Source organism: Danio rerio, chromosome 8 (genome assembly GCF_052040795.2).
Source record: "Danio rerio strain M-AB ecotype USA chromosome 8, GRCz13ab, whole genome shotgun sequence".
NCBI lineage: Eukaryota > Metazoa > Chordata > Actinopteri > Cypriniformes > Danionidae > Danio > Danio rerio.
Genome location: NC_141028.1, coordinates 10,513,783 through 10,534,149, shown reverse-complemented (window position 1 = coordinate 10,534,149; position 20,367 = coordinate 10,513,783). Strand labels below are relative to the sequence as shown.

Below are 20,367 nucleotides of genomic sequence, written 5' to 3'. Positions count from 1 at the left end.
GAGCATCTACCGCGCAAGAATGAGAGATAATCGATCTACTTTCACTTTCGCTCTTGGATAGGGAAACCTTGTACGCACAGACATCAATTAGCCTTAAATAATTAATTTTGTTTGTTAAGCGGAAATATTTGTTTCAAAACTATTTCTAAATTAAGTTCTAATTTCCAGCAAACGAATAAATGAACAATATTTACGAAGTGTGTTCAAAAACCTAAATTATATCCTAAAACACATGCTGTGCCCCATATGGTCTAAAACCTGCAGGTGGGCAAATCTAAGCTTGTTTTTAATAAAACAAATATAAATATGGATATAATAAATAATACTGATAATAATAATAACATTATACAAAAGCAAATTGTTATGAATGAACTGAAAAAGCCTCCCGAGATGAAGAAGACATAAAAGCAGTGGTTTTTCATATTTATGTAGGCTAGAAAATAATGTTTTGTAATATTTTAATCCTTAATATTTACATCCTAAATATATTCTTATTATATCCTATATATATCCTTAATATTTAAAATTTTTCAAATGTAAAGATATTTGCGTATTGCTCTACATCTTGTGTGTATTAAGCAGTGTGTAAGCGAGGCACAACTCTGCGCTGGACTTTAGACCGTGTTTGTTTTGGTCTATTGAAAAATCTATTATAGTTTCTCAAAATAGCGACGCGCCAGCAATGCGCCTTCCTTTTTAGACCAGAACGCCTATGGGTGCACATATGTACGCAAATGCATTCGCTATTTAAAGAGCGTAGCGCAATGCCTCAAAACGACTCTTGCGCCAAGCTGAAACTAGCAAACAAGTATTGTGTCGCACCTTTTGCCACATTGCGCGGGGTGTATGATAGGGCCCTATATCATTATGATAACATGAATACCCAAAAAATAATGTAACTAGAATAACTACAGCAGTCACTATCATCAATCTCAAGAAGACATATGATGATGTGTGCGGGTGTTGTACTGTTGTGCCATTTCTTAGGTGTAAATTTGAACCCCATTCCTCTTCACACTCTGTTTCAAGGACCACGTGGAAGGGGTACAAAAATGAAATTGGGATTGGGCCGAAATCTCTTAAAGACCTCTTAAATTATGGTTTGTTTACATAATGCCAATAAGGCTATATAAGTTTATTTTATTAAACTAGTTGAGAGAAACATTAAGAAAACCAGGTAAACAATAATATCATATAACATTTTTCATTTTCACCTCAAATGACACAATACTGACTCACCGGTGCATTAGCAGCTCATTTGCAGCTATCCTTTAAAATACGCCTGACACCAATCCTCTAGGGGTAACATAAAGATCAAAGAGCTTATTAGCAATCTTACCTCGGCTTCATTCTCATTGTAGTACTTCTTCTTCATGTCAGGATCCCAGTCGATGGCGATGTATGGCTGAGCTAAACAGAAACAGTGAGTCACGCCATTAAGAGCAGGTACATTCACACTTGCAAACACTCTTGAGTTTAAAGACACCATCTCAGCTATGAAAAGATGTGAATTGAGCATCTGGAATGATAAAAGACATTCGCTCTCACTTTGTGATGACCCTCGCTTACGCCGCACGTGACCCTACAGTAGTACAAAAGCATGAGAAGTTTAGAGAGGTTTATATACTCACAGCTGAAAGAGATGCTGCCACCCGCCTCCGCCATTCCTCTCTCTGTGGTGCCATTAGAGTTCACTGCCTGAATGGTAAAAAGGGCTTTTTTTCGTCTCTCAGTGTAGCGTCTTCTACCCAGATGCCTCTTATTGGCTGGCGTGCAGGATGCGGCTTCTTCCCCGTCTTCCTCCTCCTCATCTTCATCCTCTTCTTTTCCTGAAGGTTCTGCTCCTGCACTTTGGTCGCCGTCAGTGGTGTCAGTGCTGCCACATGCTGATTGGCCCTCCTCTGTACTGCTGCCCCGCTCTTGTTCACTGCTCGACTCCTCCTCCTCAGCTCGCTCCTCCCCCTCGCTGCTCGGGCTGGCTTCTGATTGGCCATTGTTCTGTTCGTTGACCTCAGTGCTCGCCCGAGGCTCCTCCTCTTTCTTGGATGACCCCGCCTCCTCAGAATCTTCCTCTCCCTCATCTGTGCAGAAATCAGAAATCATGACAATTTTACCCTCATGCAGCAAATGAAATTAAGCTTTATAGGTCTACATGGTAAAAATGCTGGCTTTGTGTTCAGACAACATGAAGGAATTAAGTTCACTTAATAGTGGATGTAAGTGGATTGAACATATAATGGAATTAAAATTAATTTCATTAATAAAATTAAACTGCCCCCTCAAAAAAGACTCAAGAATTCTGTTGTTTCAGCTCATTTTATGGAAGTAGTCTGAAAATTATTTTTTTGAGTGTAATAGAGGACTAAAATATTCATCAATAAACATTAGAAAAGTATCGGTTTTGACACTTTAATAATAATAATAATAAGTCCTTACATTTACATAGCGCATTTGTGGACACTCAAAGCACTTTACATATTCGGGGGTGGATGGGGAATCTCCTCATCCACCACCAGTGTGCAGCATCCACCTGGATGGTGCATCGGCAGCCATATAGTGCCAGACCATACACCACACACCAGCTGATTGGTGGAGAGGAGTGATAAAGCCAATTATCATATCGGGATGGTTAGGAGGCCAAGATGGACAGAGGCCAGTGGGCAAATTTGGCCAGGATGCTAGGGTTAAACCCCTGCTTTTTTCGAAGAACATCCTAGGATTTTTAACAGCCACAGACCACAGACAGGACACAGGACCTCGGTTTAACGTCTCACCCAAAAGATGGGCTGCGTGCAAAACCGCCTACTACTTAGTAGGTACTGTATTTGAATTTAAACGTACAACTCAGCCGTTAAAAAAAGTATGCTCTATACAGTATGAATGTGAAAACTATGAATGGAATTCGGACGTACTAAATCTGCCATTTTGTCATGGTCACGTGACCTACCTGCGTCAGTTGCGTCGCCTCACTTCCATTCATGAATTCTCTCACAGGGCATTATGGGATAGCGCAGCGTGCATGGGATGCGCACTTCAGAATCTCGCCGAAAGTAGTAAGTCATCCGGGAACTTCTCACCTACTGATTTTCGAATTCTATGAATTCTGACATACTACTCGGCTCGCATACTGATTTTAGCGTACTATATAGTATGGAAGTATGCGGTTTCGGACACAGCAATGGTGTACAGTTTAGCTCCAACTCTAATCACACACACCTGCTTATAGATTTCTAGTGATCTTGAAGACACTGATTAGCATGTTCAGGTGTGATTAGTGTTGCAGCTAAACTATGCGGGACACCGGCCCTTCAGGACCACCCCTGCTCTAAGCTCTTAAATTATGGTTTGTTTACATATTGACAATAAGGTTGTCTCAGTTAATATATTTATTAACATGAAAAAACATTGAACAGAACATTTATTACAGTCTTTATTTGTGTTTGTTAAGGTTAGTTGTAAGTCCATTGTAAGTTCTAAGCCTGAATTTGGAATTTAATAATGCATTAGTAAATGTTAAGCTATAATTATGCACACATGGAATCTGTGCGCGCAGAAATCAGCAGATTGTAATTAGATTCATGTAATTAGAGTTGCATTGAAAACATTAAATACAAGTTAAAAAGGTATTATTATTATTTTATATATTAAGTTTTTAGATATAATAATCATAAAATCATTCCACATAAATCCGCAGATTTTTTACAAAATTCTCCACAGAAATAGCAAAAAATGTCTGCAGATTCTGTCTGGCCTAATCTATGATTAATAAATGCTGTACAATTATCGTTCATTATTAGTACTTGTTAATAAATACATTAACTATAATTAATGAAACAAATATTATTGTAAAGTGTGACCAAAATCTATCATTTTCTAGATACTAAAGGGTAATATTTTCTTTTATTACAACAATCTTGGGTAATTTTTTGATGTCTTATCTTTTTTGTAGAGTCAAATAAAAAACAAACAAACACACACCTAAAAATCTCTTACACAAATGGGACATCTTTGTTCTGAAGAGTAACTCGTTTTCATACCAATTATAAAATATATATCAATGAAAGGGAATATGGATATATATTCAATAAAAATGCATGCATTAACAGTCAAAATAACAAAATATAAAAGGATAAAACCATCAATAAGGATGCACAAACATTTAGGTTTGGAGGTCAGGATGACAGCAAATCTTTGATTAAAATTACAGTAATTTCAGCATTATTGGATAATATTATTATAACTTAAATAGATATAAAGATGTAATTGAGTCATATCTGAACTTAATTTTCATCATAATATCATTATTTAAATCATCAGAAACATTTTTATTATTATCATCAATATCATGAATAAAAATCATGTGAAAAATCTAATTAAAAGGTTTGCCTATGGAAACCACTAACATTTATATAGGATTCTTGAACGAATACCAGGTACTAATAAAAGAAAAGTACAAAAAAATTAACTTTTTGTAACAACTTTTGATCAACTGAATGCATCCTTTCAAAAGTAAAAAAAAATTAGTCAACAGGTTTTCTCTTTAAATCCTACAGAAAACTAAATATTCAGAATTTAAAGTCATACCATCACTAACTCCATTGGTCTGTGCCTTGTACAGCTCTTCCTCATCATCTTCCTCTTCCTCCTCTACTTCCTCTGAGGGGTCAACAGGACGGACATAACGCCTGTGCGGAGACACAATAGTGGCACATTAAAATGGCCCAACTCTGGCCATTAAAAAAACACTATTTTATGATGACAACTTAATTTGGTCAAAAAGTAATCCTTCAAATAACACTAAGGCCCTGTTTACACCTGTTTATGTCAAAATGCATTCAACTGAGTAAACATTCATCGAGTAAACATTCATGTGGTTGAATGCATTCAAACAGCCACAGAAGTAGAAATTATAAAAGAAATAAAAACAGAAAATATTATCATTATTTGTAGTAGCAGTAGTTAATTATTCCAGTTAAGTATTCACTGTTAACAGTGCAATTTAACAGACTGTTAAAATAAGTGTTACTGCAATGAGGGGGATCCAGAAAAGAATAAAAACAATTGTGTAATAAAAGCACTCACAATTATTTCATTTACATTGAGGTTCACTCTACAACCAAGTGAATCAATGGGAAGAAAGCTTAAAAAAGACAAACCAGATTGAAGTTTCACTGCTACAAAAGCTACGGACAATGTCTAGTTTGTTTGTTTTTATTTTAAAATAAACATTTTACTCCTTCAAATGAAGATACATGGAAAAATTGGAAACTGCATTTATAGTGATGATTCTAATGATTCCAGCCGACCAATTTATTTCTACAAAAAAAAAAAAGAGATATGACCTTTGACACTGGAGGTATTGTGCGAGTTTGTCAGTTCACTACGAACTATTTGAAAATTTAAACCAACTGGATGGATGGATGGATGGATGGATGGATGGATGGATGGATGGATGGATGGATGGAGTAGAAGATGGATAGAGCAGCAGATGGATAGAGCGATGAATAGATAAAGCGGTGGATGGATCGAGTGGTGGATAGATAGATGGATAGAGTGACAGATCGACAGACAGATCAACAGACAGACAGACAGACAGACAGACAGACAGACAGACAGACAGACAGACAGACAGACAGACAGACAGACAGACAGATAGATAGATAGATAGATAGATAGATAGATAGATAGATAGATAGATAGATAGATAGATAGAGCAAGGGATGGATGGATGGATGGATGGATGGATGGATGGATGGATCAATAGATGGATGAATGGATGGATGGATAAAGTAATAGATGGACAGATCAATAGATTGATGGATAAGTAGATGGATTAACAGGTGAATGAATAGACAGACAGACAGACAGACAGATAGATAGACAGACAGACAGACAGACAGACAGACAGACAGACAGACAGACAGACAGACAGACAGACAGACGGATAGACAGACAGACGGATAGACGGATAGACGGATGGATGGATGGATGGATGGATGGATGGATGGATGGATGGATGGATGGATGGATGGATGGATGGATGGATGGATGGATGGATGGATGGATGGATAGATAGATAGATAATTATAAAAGTACAGAAAAAAATAATCAAAAACTAACAAACTGACCCTGACAATGCACTATTTACAGTATTCATGGTCAGACTTACGCCAGTCTTTCCAGGAGGAGCTGGTAGAGATGTTCTGGTGTGCAGTGGGCTCGTGGCACAGACATGCGCAGCGGATGACCGAACAGAGACGTGCCGTAGCTGTTGCTCCCGGAGCCGTAATCTCTGTAATGAGAGCGTTCGCGCATGTAGATGGACAGAACCACCTCGTCACTGTCCTCATCCACACAGCCACTGCTCAGCTGATACCTGCATCAACACACCACAAAACACAGTCAGACACACTCACACACCACCGCCCCAGATGCAGCTTAAACACGTTATTGCAGTTTACTTTGCTCAGTCTGCTCTTTTTCTTTTTCAAATATTTCTCAAGTGATATTTAATGGAGCAAGAAAATTATTTGACAGTATTTTCAATAATATTTTTACTTCTGATGAAAGTATTATTTGTTTTATTTAGCCAGTTTAAGCCATATTTTTTCAATTGTCTACAGAACAAACCATTGTTATACAGTGACTCTCCTAATTACCCTAACTTGCCTAATTAACCTAGTTAAGCCTTTAAATTGCACGTTAGGATGAATACTAGCATCTTGAAAAATATCTAGTCAAATATTCTGTACTGTCATCATGGCAAAAATAAAATAAATTAGTAAATGTTACAGAAATTATTTATTAAAAACTGTTATGCTTAGAATTGTTGAAAAAATCTATTCCATTAAACAGAAACAGGAAAATATAAAACAATTAACAGGAGGGCTAATAATTGAGACTAACTGTATGACAGACACACACACAGGCTTACATTATTATAATAAGCACAGTACACATATATTATGGATATATTAGAATATATTGTTTTTTACTCGTATTTAATACACTTTAGACACCTGATTAGTTTAATTACAATTAAATAATATACGTTTTAAAATTTTTGATGAGTGTAAAGTTTAATGTGTTTGTAATTAAAAATAATTGCATTATTTTTCACAAAATAATGCTTTAAAGCACAGGTGTCCAACTCAGCTCCAAAAGGGCTGAAGCTCTGCACAGTATAGTTCCAACCCTAATTAAACACACCTGATCAAACGATTTGAGTCCTTCAGGCTTGTTTGAAACCTACAGGTAAGTGTGTTGGAGCAGGGTTGGAACTAAACTGTGCAGGGCTTCGGCCCTCCAGGAATTGAGTTTGACATCCCTGCTTTAAAGTCTTGGAAAAAGTCATACATTAAGAACAATAACTAAAAAAATAAGATTAATAAATAAATAACAATAAAACATTCATTCATTTACTCATTCCTTTTCTTGTCGGTTTATTCCCTTTATTAATCTGGGGTCACTACAGCGGAATGAACCGCCAATTTATCCAGCAAGTTTTTACGCAGCGGATGCCCTTCCAGCCGCAACCCATCCCTGGGAAACATCCACACACACATTCACACACACACTCATACACTACGGACAATTTAGCCTATCCAATTCACCTGTACTGCATGTCTTTGGACAGTGGGGGAAACCAGAGCACCCGGAGGAAACCCACGCAAAGGCAGGGAGAACATGCAAACTCCACACAGAAATGCCAACTGAACCGAGGTTCGAACCAGCGACCTTCTTGCTGTGAGGCGACATTACTACCTACTGCGCCACTGCCTCGCCCACAATAAAACATATGAATATTATATGTAAATAATATTTTGTTATACTGAAAAGTCAAATTTTGTATTTGTTTACAATAGTTTACACTCTGTATAACAATATGTAAATGCCTCTAATGTTTTATACATACATTATATAAAAGCATCTGGTGATATCTATGCATTCCAGACTTTAGGATTTGCAACCAAGTATTAAAAAGTGAAAGTCTGATTTCTGATTAATATTTTGTCAAATAACTTTTGGGCCCTTAACAAGTGAGAGGCACATATGCAAACTGTTGTAATTCCTACAGCGTTTACCAGATTTCGATGTAAATACCCTCAAACTAAAGTTGACAGTCTGCAGTTAAAGCACATCTTTCCAGTTTCATTTTAAACTGATTGTGTTGGTGTATAGACCCAAAAATGTTAGAATTGTGTCGGTGTCCAAATATTTATTGACCTAACTGTAGATCTTTTTAACTAAACCTGTTAACCGAGATGAATTCTCTCTTACACAAATATATCGTCCCGGTCCAGTATACAGCTCAAGGACTCATCCGATTGGTAAATCCTATAGAAGCGGTGATTGAAGACGTCTGTCACCGTCATCTGTGCAGAGAAGATCAGTTACTAATTTAGACAACAGTAAATCAAAGCTGAAATGGGTTAGTCAATTTGGAGACATGAACTACATCAGGAATTACCATAAATGTTCTGTCAAAACCACTGGTAGCATTTCTTACAATCAAGTTCATATGTTCTTATTAATTACAATAACTGGGCAATAACGTGGTACTAACCCTGAACTTACCCCCTAAGTAGTTACATTGTCTATCCCAATACTTTCTAAGAAAATTACACTGCAAGTTCATGTAAGTTTGCAAACTTGCTCCAGACACTTTCTTACAATCACTCCATACCTCTATAAAACATTGTGTATGTCTGTGTATGCCTCACACAGGTGAGTGGGCTTGACAAAACAGCCATAGAAACACTCTTATCTCTATATATGCACCGGACACTTTACTTAAACTCCATCTTGCAAGGACTTAATAAAAAAAAAAACAATGTTTACTTGGGAATGTACCACAAATCATGTTGTACAACTTGTTTTCTTTAAACTTAAACACCTCTTTTGCACAATATGGTTCAGTCTTATATAAAAGTACTTGTTCAGTATGTCTTAGGGTATGTGTATTGTTAATTATGTATATTACATGCATAGTTAGCAGTTAAGATTAGCTCTCCAGTATGATACTTATGTAATGTATGGCCTTATAATAGCTCTTAAGTCCAGTGTTGTGTTTATATTTTAGATTATGTTTATTTATGTAGCACCATGGTCCTGCGAGAAATGACATTTGGTTCCATGCACATGTAGCAGAAAGACAATAAAACTGAATTTGGCTTGACTTAAATGCACATATTGTAAGATGAAGTGCAAATAATCAACTTGACAACATTTAAAAAGCTTGTTTGAACCTGGTTGGGTGGGACGCCTGTAGCCTGAGAGAGAGCAGTGCACAAGTCAAGCACTCGGCCCGCTTTAGGAACAATCAGACGGTACTGCAGAGAGAAGAAAAACATTCACCAGGCATCAGAATCAAGTAAATTAAAGCGTGTGATCTATTTGACTGTTAATAGACTTCAAAGTGGAATTAAATTCTAAAGGAGTTAAGATGTTCACTTGGAAGGGCACTGCTAATGGTTTTGAGAACAAAAGAGCATCTGTGGATAATAGAGCTGTGAACCTACACTGGTCTCTCGGTTCGGTTCAGTTACGATTATCATGCCATAGATTCGTTTCAATTCGATATCTCAGTGCATCACGGTGCATTGACGGTGCTTTTCATACACAGTTTTATATTTTCTTCACAGCAGTAATTCTTGTATTAAAATTTAATAATATATTAATATTTATATACTATTTGTAATATAATTTTGTCATTTAATACAGTCAGATATATAAACTGTATATTTAAACAACACGAGCATTTAGCAAATAATATAAACAAATATAAATATCCAGCTCGCTTTCTGATCCTTGTCTAGTTCTCTTACACCCCTTTTATTGGTCACACCCTCAAGAAAAACGGTTGCGATTGGCTCTTGCGCGCTGCGCTCTTCACAGATGAGTGACACTGATAAGGGGCAAGCGGCAGCGGCGATCACAGCTGATCCATGGTAGACACGGTGGAGAAAAACTCTGCATCTAGAAGTAACTCTTTAAAACAGCCGAGAGGCGAAGAAAAGTCACGCCAGCAGGTCAAATGGGCCAGTGTGTGTGTGTGTGTGTGTGTGTGTTAGTGAGAGAGAGATATGGAGTACTTTAAATATTAATATTAATATTTTTGTTTTAATATGAAAAAAGTAAACATTTTACAGAGTTATTCATATTTTAATTTAGTTCAATTACATTTTTCTTTAAAAAAAAACACATTTTGAATACGATTCCAATTAAGTGGACACATTTTTTGATAACTATAATGTATTTTAGGTTGGCGCAGTAGGTAGTGCTGTCGCCTCACAGCAAGAAGGTTGCTGGTTTAAACCTCGGCTTGGTGAGTTGGCATTTCTGTGTGGAGTTTGCATGTTCTTCCCGCGTTTCCTCCGGGTGCTCCGGTTTTCCTCACAAGTCCAAAGACGTGGTACAGGTGAATTGGGTAGGCTAAATTGTCTGTAGTGTATTTGTGAATGAATGTGAATGGATGTTTCCCAGTGATGGGTTGCAGCTGGAAGGGCATCCGCTGCGTAAAAACATGCTGGATAAGTTGGCGGTTCATTCCACTGTGGTGATCCCAGATTAATAAAGGGACTAAGCCGAAAAGAAAATGAATGAATGATGTATTTTAAAACATTAAATTATGATTAATTGAGAATTAAACGAATTTCATAGGGCCCTAGAGTAGTGGTCACTGTGTAGTGTCCTTAATGCATCTTTACTAAGTGCTGTTCGCTTTACGCTAAACAAAACTGGTTTTGATGACATCATCACATTCAGTACAAGCAGCTGCCTTCGTGTTTACATCACTGTCATCAGCCAAACTCATGATGAACATGATTTTCTACACATATGCTGGGTTTCCTGTCAGAAATGACTGAACATTGTGTTGATTGCTGCTTTGTTTTTATTGTGTTTGTGTAAATGACACACCTGTGTGGGTTTGGCTGTGGGATCCAGTGAGACATAGAAGACCTCCATGACCCTCTCCTTGCTGACAGGTAAGGGCACACTCAGGTAGCAGAAGGGGTCAAAGGTTACGGAGACCTTATTGCACTCGGGGCAGACCAGAGTTGATTTGAACAAGCCGTGAAAAGTGTCAACGATGACCGAATCGTTGCGCCGCAGATGGTTACGCCACGCTTCCTCTGCCACTTCCTGTAGGATGGAAATAGAAACGTGATTCCTTTAGTCACACATTGTTTTGTCTGTGGAAGTTCTAAATATGGTTATGTTTGGAGGCTGAACTAAAGTAGAGTTTACAGATATAATTAAAACAAAATCTATATTTAAAAAACTAATTTATTGCTTTTTTTTTTTTTTTTACAAAGTATTAAGCCAGAAATTATTATTTATTATTTAAGAAATTGTAATTTAGTTACAATATAATTACTAATAAAACAAAAAGAAATTATATTTGCAAAAATGCATTCATTGGTTATAAATAATAAAGAACGGTTATAAACTGTAACAGTTAACATTTTTATTATTTATCAATGTTTATTAATTAAATTAATGTTTATTAATATTAATATTTTATTATGAACAAATTAATAATAATAATAATAATAATAATAATCATCATCATCATCATCATTATTATTATTAATAGAAATTTATTAACAAAAATATTTAAATCAATTAAAATAATATTCCTTAATTTTATATAAATTAATATTAACTAATTTTTAATCCAATATTTAACAGAATATTATCCATTCATTCATTCACTTTCTAATTTGGCCACATCGAAATGAACAGCCAACTTATCCAGCAGATCTTTTATGCAGCGGATAACAGAATATTATAATAATAACATTTAATTTAATGGAAAAATATCTAGTTGCCAAATGAATGTCTTATTTTGATGAAAGTTTAACTTCAATCAAAGCTATTTAGGCATATTCAAATGTAGACTATTAAAATAGAAATCACACACAAAAACAAAACAGTTTTGGTTGTGGAAGTTCTAAATATGGTCATGTGTGAAGGTTGGCCAGGTTAAACATTTACAAAAAAAAATTAATCAATATAAATAAAGACAGATTTTTTTTTACTAAATTAACAACATTATTTACCATGTAATTGCTTTGAAAAATGATTAAACAATAAAGCATATATGCAGTGCTAAGCATAATTGATTACAGCCCATATCAAAAATGATTATTAGTATCCATTTCTCATTGAATATAGGAAATCTATTTTGGTGCATTTAAACAAAACAGATTTATTAAACAGATATATTTATTAAAATAATATTTTAGTCACCAAAAATATTTAGAAATTGAAAGATAATACAATTAAAATTATATCGAAGCAAAATATTGCAAAAACAAATTACAAACTACAAAATTTCAACTAAATTTTTACTTTTTTTTTGTTTCTCTTGATTTTTCCTCTTTTCTTTTTAAATTTGTGTACCGCATGTCTTCGGACTGTGGGTAAACCAGGAGAACCCGTAGGAAACCCACGTGAATGCAGGGAGAACATGCAAACGTTGTGATTTTGTAATTTTGACATTAAAATTTTTTTGAGAGCTAAAGTGGCAGTGTGCCGATTTACTTTGAATCTTTTGCTACTTATGTTTGTTTTTTGATCGTGCACCTGCCTTCAAGATTTTTCTAGATGTGCGCACATTTCTGTTTTTTGCAACATGCAAACTCCACACAGAAACGCCAACTGACCCAGCTGAGGTTCGAACCAGCAGCCTTCTTGCTGTGAGGCGACAGCACTACCTACTTCGCCACTGCATCACCAAACATTATTATTATTATTATTATTATAACATGTTATTAGTTCCTATGGTAGTTGGAGTTTGATTGACAGGATGACGTCTGGTCACATTCTCCAGAAACAGTCATAAATGTGAACGGTGTTGTTTATGTATCAATGGGTTTTTAGTGTGTATTAATATTCAAGAGTGAAAAGGCACCTGGTCAGGTCTGCCGTCAGCATCTCTGAGTTCAATATACTCCTTCTTTTTGACGCGGTTGAGATCTTCATGCAGACCATCTAACAGGAACGACAGCAGCTCTTGAGAGTCATGTTGCTGGTAACCCAGAAACTGTGATGCAAAATGGCCCACTTTTGTCTGCACAAAAACACAAAAGCAATGCTGGTTAATGTCTATGCTGCTAAAACAAACTAAATATTACTAAACCAGGATGTTTAGATGTTAAGTCGATAAAAAGAAACAACGATATGCAGTGCATTTGCAAAGTATTTATAGCGCTCGACTTTTTCCACATTTTTTTATGTTACAGCCTTTCTCAAAAATGTATTAAATTCATTTATTTCCTCACAGTTCTACACACAATTCCCCCTTAAATGACAATCTGAAAAAAAAGATTTTTGAAACTGTTGCAAATTTAATAAAAATAAAAAACGCATCGATAGTTGACTTGTGCGAACTTGCGAAGCACAGGTATCCCAGAATGCATTGCAGCTCAACCAGCGAAAGTTAACGGCAGAGGATAAAACCTGCAAGATTTAAAAATACTCCTCTGTTGTGTCTCAAAATAAAGTTAAAGAGTTTTTCAGATGAGAAGGTAGTTGTTTTAAACTCAAAATTCACAAAGATAGTGTGTCTTTGACAATGTGCCCCAGCCTGTCAGAAGTACTTGGGAGCTTCGTCATCACCTCCCCTGCCGAGAGGAGCTTTAATCGGCCAGTCCATCTCTGATGTACCGCTGGATCTCATCTCTCCAATGTAGATAAAACAAGATATTTAATTCATCTAGTGGATATCTAAAGGCCAGTTTTTTGTCTTTTAAATCTATTATTTGTTCTCAGGTATATTACTTTAACAGTGTTACTTTATTATGTTTTATAACTGTCTTTAATTATGTTACGGTGTTGTATGCTGTTTGTCTTTGTTTACCAAACTGCTTAACATTATTTTTATTTCTTATTGTGTACGTCTTGTACTTTATATTTGTATAATGTCCATTGTAGTTTATTAAATCGGATAATCAAAGGCACGAGTCGGTGTATAAAAACACATTTTACTTCACATTTTAGAAATTTGTTTACATTTTTCTAAATCAAAATTATTTATTTATAATATTAATATTATATCAAATATAAGGTGCTTTTTTTATAATTAAATCATGTTATTGTTGATGTACAGTGAAACCAATGAATCTATGATAAGCTAAGTGAGGTTTTAAAGTACGCTGCCATTCCATCTGAAGAAGTACCTGACTTGTGTCCTCGCGTCCTCACGAGTTTGTTCTTCCAAGTTTGAACTTTGCAAGTCAGAACTTCCAAGTCTGAACTTTGCGTACTTCGTATTGAGAAACAGCCTACGTCTGTCTGAGGTATTGGGTGTAGTTAACATGCTTAACCACGCCCCTCAGACTGTCAGTTTTGACAACAAACAGAAATGATGAGGAGGATGCGTCTGTTAGGTTGTAATAACTCTTCTGAAACCCTTTTCCCCATTTTTATGAATGAAATTCCTACTTCACTACATCAAATCAGCTCGCATTTTGCATTTTAAATAGCAGTTTTTTTAAACTCTAGATTCATTTTACTACATTATCACCCTTAATTTGTAGTAATGTCAACATGTTATTGTATTTTTAATTAAACAAATGCAGTCTTGGTGAGCAGAACACTTCATTTTAAACCTTTGAATGTTTTTTTTTTTGCAAAGAAAGAAAACTGGGAGTTGAGTCATAAAGGACAAACTGATTTCAGCTCTTGGTGTCCACAAACACATTTCGCGCTAAAATATGCAAATGCAGAGTGATCACTACAATTAAGTTACCTTAAATACCCGAGGAACCACAGAATAATGCCTTCCTGACCACATCTGTTTGATGACGTCTGCGTACGCCTCTGCAATTTCCCCCTTCATGCCCAGAGGGTTGCTGAAGTTCAGCTCCTCCAAATACAAGTTCTTCAGGAAGTACTCGGTCAGTGGCGGCGTGTTACTCAGACACTGCAGGAGAGAATGCGCACCTTCAGTCTCACATATGCACTGACGACTATGTGCACAGATGTTATTGATATCTAACCTGTAAAGCGGAGTTCATGAAGCAGGTGTTGCCCAGGTTTGTAAGGCCACACACTCCAGGAGGCCCTCGATACGAGTCCTCATCAGCAGAGTTACGCCTGCACACAATATCATTAAATATTAATAACAAATATTCTAATTAAATAACTTGCATCTTTTAAAGCTCATTAAGTGGACCATTTATTCCAGACAGCAGGCAATACATATATTCAACTGAACTGACATTCTAGCTGCTTTGCAAACCCTGCTTTGTTATATTATGTTATATTATATTATATTATATTATATTATATTATATTATATTATATTATATTATATTATATTATATTCTGAAACGTTAAGTTATATTTTGGAGGCTAGTTCCTTTGTGAACTGAGGAGGAACTGTACACCGAAACATTCACAGTAAGCACTTTAGTTCCAAGAAACCATAAGAATTTTGATTTCTCATGATATGGCGCACCTAAAACATGGCCATTTTTAAACTGATTTGTATTGGGAAGAAAAAAAACTACTTTTGTTATACTTTTTTACAAAAAAGGTTTCATTTGTTATAAGGTGTTAACTACAAACCAGCAATAATGTTATATTTACTACAACTGACCAATGCTATAAAAAAACATATTGTACATTTTTGGTTTGTTAACCAACTCAATAACAAATGAGATCTTATTGTAAAATGTTAGAAAAACATCACATAACATTAGAATTTTTTTTTTATTAGGTTTGATTTTACCACTTTAAAAAATGGCTTATATTGTTGTTGAACTTAAAAAGTTGTTTTTTAAACTGTTTGTTTAATTGATTATAATTTACCATCGTGTCAACTACCATGCCAATATTCATTGAGAGAAACATGTAGAAACTAGTCAAAAAGCACTATATATATATATATATATATATATATATATATATATATATATATATATATATATATATATATATATATATGCAGAAGAAAAATAAAATTTATTAAAAAATTTAAGTTTATCAATGAGTAAAAAAATTTTTTTTTCATAAATTCAACCAAAATCCAAAAAAGAAAATGCACAAAGTTTACCCACAAGTAAAAAACAAAACAAAAAACAAAACAAAAAAATCATTCTTAATTAAATAAAGAATAATTAACTACCATGCCAATATTCATGAAAAGAAACAAGTGGAAAATGTAAGTAAATAAGCACTTCACCGTATATACAGTGCTCAGCATAATTGATTACAGCCCATTTTGAATATGAATATTTGTATCTATTTTTCAGTGAATATAGGAAACGTATTTATGTGCATTTAAACAAAACGGATTTAATAAACAGATATATTTAATAAAATAATATTTTAGTCACCAAACATATTTAGAAATTGAAAGATAATACAATTAAATTCAAGCTAAATATTTCAAAAACAAACTACAACATTTCAACTAAATTTTTTAATTTTTTTTGCTTCTCTTGATTTTTCCTCTTTTTAAAAGTTTGTATATTATATTGTTCTGTAACATAAATTTGGGTGTGCTAGTTTTTGGACCGTTATCGTGAGTTATTTAGTTAGATAAGCTGCAGATTTTTCTTCAGTACTGACTAATCTAATATATATGCACAACTATAATATTGTAGAGCTTCCTATTAAAAATAGTAAAGTAAAAGATAGATTCGTGAGGGGTGTACTTATATGTGCCAAGAACTATATGTATAAAAAAAAATGTAATTTAAAAATTAAAGTTTTTCTATGGGTAAAATAAATGTGCATATTTCATTTTTATTAATTTAACCAAAATTTTAATAGAAATTAAAAACATTACAGACCACCAAAAAATGCTGTACAAACACTGACCTCTAGCATTAAAAATATGATCTTCATTCATAAAAAAAACATAAGAGTTAGCATGAAATTAGCTATTCAACAGCGAGTGTAGATAATATGGTTTCTTTTATTTTCAAATAACCTTTACATCATTAATCATTAAATTTTTCTGTGCCACACTGATATGCATTTAACGTCCTACAATAAAATTAATTACCAAAATAAAAAAAGGCTCTGATGACATTTACGAGGTAGTTTAGTGCTTCAGACATCAGACTTTTCATAAACCCAATCAAAACAGAAACGGAACTAGTGCTGGTGCACGAGAGAAGGAAGCTGGTGTCTATACACTCACATGATCTGAGGCCTGGACGTAGGCCACGTACCATCCGCATTCCTGATCTCCATAATCACCGTCTGTAGAGTAAGCAGAACATGTCAGAACAACACACGCACATGGGTGGCCATGACGGAGCATTCATTTTTTACAAGTGCTAGAAGCAGGCATTGTCCATATATTAAGGCAAGGCATGTTTAATTATATAGCACATTTCATACACAATGGTAAGTTAGAGTGCTTTACATAAACAAGGATTAAAGAAACACAAAATAAGTATATGAAAAACAAAAATAAATAATAAAAGTGATTAAAAACAGATTAAAATGTGTCAAAACAGGTTTTAAAGTATTGAAATAGAAACGAAAAACATAATAGTGCGATCTGTCGGATGTAACACAGTGCTCATTCAGTAAAGGCACAGCTAAACAGATGTGTTTTCAGTCTTGATTTAAATGTGCCTAATGTTGGAGCACATCTGATCATCTCTGAAAGCTGATTCCAGCAGTCGGGGGTGTAGTTTACTTGAGCCTAAAGATCTGAGTGATCTATTAGGTTTGTATTCAGTGAGCATATCTGTAATATATTGAGGTTCTTGGCCATTTAGTGATTTATATACCATAATTATACTTTAGAATTTATTCTGAATGTAAATGGGATCCAGTTTAAAGTCCTGAGGACAGGTCTGATGTGCTCTGATTTTCTAGTCAGAATAATGGCAGCAGCATTCTTGATAAGTTGCAACTGTCTGACTGTGTTATTGTGAAGGCCAATTAGCGGTCCATTACAGTAATCTACCCTACTGGTCATAAAAACATGAACAAGTTTCTCTAATGGCCCTTTCCACTGAGTGGTGTGCTATGGTTCGATATGGTTTTATGGCCGTTTCCACTGTCAAATGGCACCAATAAGCAAAGTGTACTGTACCATTTTTTGGGTACCCTTTCAAAAGGGTACCTAGCACAACAAAAGGGTACCAAAAAGCTGAGCAAGACGCGCAGCTGAACACTATTGCTTTACAGAGATACTTTACTAGCTCGTGGACAAGCCAGAAATATGAAAACAAAGGAAACGTCCTTTTTAAATACACAGCTAAGGCATTACACCGTAATAATATATACATATAATAACAAGCCATGGTCAACCTGAGCTCAAACAAACCGGGCCATCGTCTTAATGAACAGCTACAAAGTCAAGAAGAACAGCAGAATCTACCCTGTGCCCTGTTGTTCTTAACAAGTCTGTCTACAGCACGAGCGGTTTCACTTTCCTCAGAGAGCTCGCGTACGTGTCTATATTTGAAAAAGCAAACTTCTTGAGCTGATGTTAATAACGTGTGCATTATTATTAAAGTGCTTCTGACATCCGATCCTTTCAGAAACGGACAAATGCAAAAGTGACGTGCAAAAAAACAAAACAAAGGAGAAGCCCGACAAAACAAAGGAGCAAATGATTATTTCAGCAACCTAAAACATGAACAAACTGCCATGTTTAACTATTATTATCACCTTTCGGACTATTATGAACTCGGAATGACAGAATTACTTTCTAACAATATGTTAACCTTACATGTGCCGCTGAAGATTAAAGATGCAGATGAGAGGCTATGTGTTGTTTTTGAACCCAAATAAGGACTAAATGTAAGCTGTGTGTAGTTTATCTGTAAGTGGTAACATATCGGAGACTATAAGAGTCTATGGGCTCTATTTTGACGGTCCATGCGCAGAGCGCAAAACGCAGGGCGCAAACGCTTTCAGGGAGTGTCAGGACGCGTTTTTGCTAATTTAAGGACGGGAAATCTGCCTTGCGCTGTGCCGCATGGTCTAAAAGGGTTGAGTTCATTTTCTTGATGAGTTATAGGTGTGTTTTGAGAATAAACCAATTAGAGTCTCATCTCCCATTCCCTTTAAGAGCAAGCTGCGTCGCGCCAAGAGTGCATTGCCTATTTACAGGACGCAAAGTAAGTCTAATTGGAAAAAATTTGCATTTCACAAGCAAACAGTTAACAGTTTTTTAACAGAAAACTGTTAAACAGAGCATCTACTGTGTGAGAATGAGAGATAATGGAACTACTTTCACATTCGCTCTTGGATAGGGAAACCTTTACGCACAAACATCAATTAGTCTATAAATAAATAATTTTGTTTGTTAAGCGCAAATATTCGTTTCAAAACTATTTTTAAATTCAGTTCTAATTTCCAGCAAACGAATAAATGAATAATAATAACAAAATGTGCTCTAAAACCTGAGTTATATCCTAAAACACATGCTGTGTCCCATATGGTCTAAAACCTGCAGGTGGGCAAATCTAAGCTTGTTTCTAATAAAACAAATATAAATATGGATATAATAAATAATACTGCTAATAATAATAACATTTTACAAAAGCAAATTGTTATGAACGAACTGAAAAAGCCTCCCGAGATGAAGAAAACATAAAAGCAGTGATTTTTCATATTTATGTAGGCTAGAAAATAATATGTTTTGTAATATTTAAATCCTTTATATTTATATCCTATATCTATTCTTATTATATCCTATATATATCCTTAATATTTAAATTTTTTCATATGTAAAGATATTTGCCTTTTGCTCTCTTGTGTGTATTAAGCAGTGTGTAAGCGAGGCGCAACTCTGCGCCGGAGGTTAGTTTTGGTCTAATGAAAATCTATTTTAGTTTCTCAAAATAGCGACGCGCCAGCAATGCGCCTCAGAACGCCTTCCTTTTTAGACCAGAACGCCTATGGGCGCACAAATAAGCGCTAATGCATTTGCTATTTAAACAGCGTAGCGCAACGCCTCAAAACGACTCTTGCGCCAAGCTGAAACTACCAAAAGACTAGTGCGCTGCGCCTTGCGCCAGACTGCGTCGGGTGTATGATAGAGCCCTATATGTGTTCATACATGTTGCATTTATTTATTTATTTATTTTATGTAATTGCAGACGTTACAGTAGGCTTTTCGCACTGTCATAGATCGGCAGTTATAATCAAATCTTGTTCATAGAAAGGTTAGTAATGAACATTTATACACAAGTATTTATGTGTATAAAGCATCTGTTTTGTGAGAAGTGCTTCTCATATGAAATACGAACGACCCGAACAGCTTTATTTTAACATTTCCTCAAGCGAGAATGATGTCGATGAAGTTTCTGTCATACACCACGCCCACCAAAAGGTTTAATACCCTTTTGGCAGTGGAAACAAAAGCCTGCTAAAGGTGAC

General features: G+C 35.2%; 2 protein-coding genes across 3 annotated transcripts in view; both read right to left on the bottom strand.

Moving 5' to 3' along the window:
* grm6a (glutamate receptor, metabotropic 6a) overlaps positions 1-20,367 on the bottom strand; it is a 220,458-nt gene that overhangs the window by 43,178 nt on the left and 156,913 nt on the right. Inside the window, exon 10 of one of the 2 annotated variants that reach the window (XR_015497238.1) lies at positions 6,622-6,905. The gene's annotated coding sequence lies outside the window, so the exon portion shown is untranslated. Of the gene's footprint in view, positions 1-6,558; positions 6,906-20,367 lie in introns of those variants that run through there. The other variant, XR_015497237.1, reaches the window with a different exon arrangement.
* Positions 1-20,367, bottom strand: part of usp11 (ubiquitin specific peptidase 11) — a 39,839-nt gene that overhangs the window by 10,507 nt on the left and 8,965 nt on the right. The window contains exons 6-16 of the mRNA XM_087264232.1: positions 17,162-17,223; positions 15,009-15,105; positions 14,759-14,932; positions 12,920-13,078; positions 10,921-11,145; positions 9,249-9,332; positions 8,281-8,375; positions 6,170-6,376; positions 4,585-4,685; positions 1,632-2,081; positions 1,340-1,410 (exon numbers count right to left, since the gene is read on the bottom strand). Coding sequence (XP_087120358.1) covers positions 1,340-1,410; positions 1,632-2,081; positions 4,585-4,685; positions 6,170-6,376; positions 8,281-8,375; positions 9,249-9,332; positions 10,921-11,145; positions 12,920-13,078; positions 14,759-14,932; positions 15,009-15,105; positions 17,162-17,223 — 1,725 coding nt within the window. The remainder of the gene's footprint in view (positions 1-1,339; positions 1,411-1,631; positions 2,082-4,584; positions 4,686-6,169; positions 6,377-8,280; positions 8,376-9,248; positions 9,333-10,920; positions 11,146-12,919; positions 13,079-14,758; positions 14,933-15,008; positions 15,106-17,161; positions 17,224-20,367) is intronic.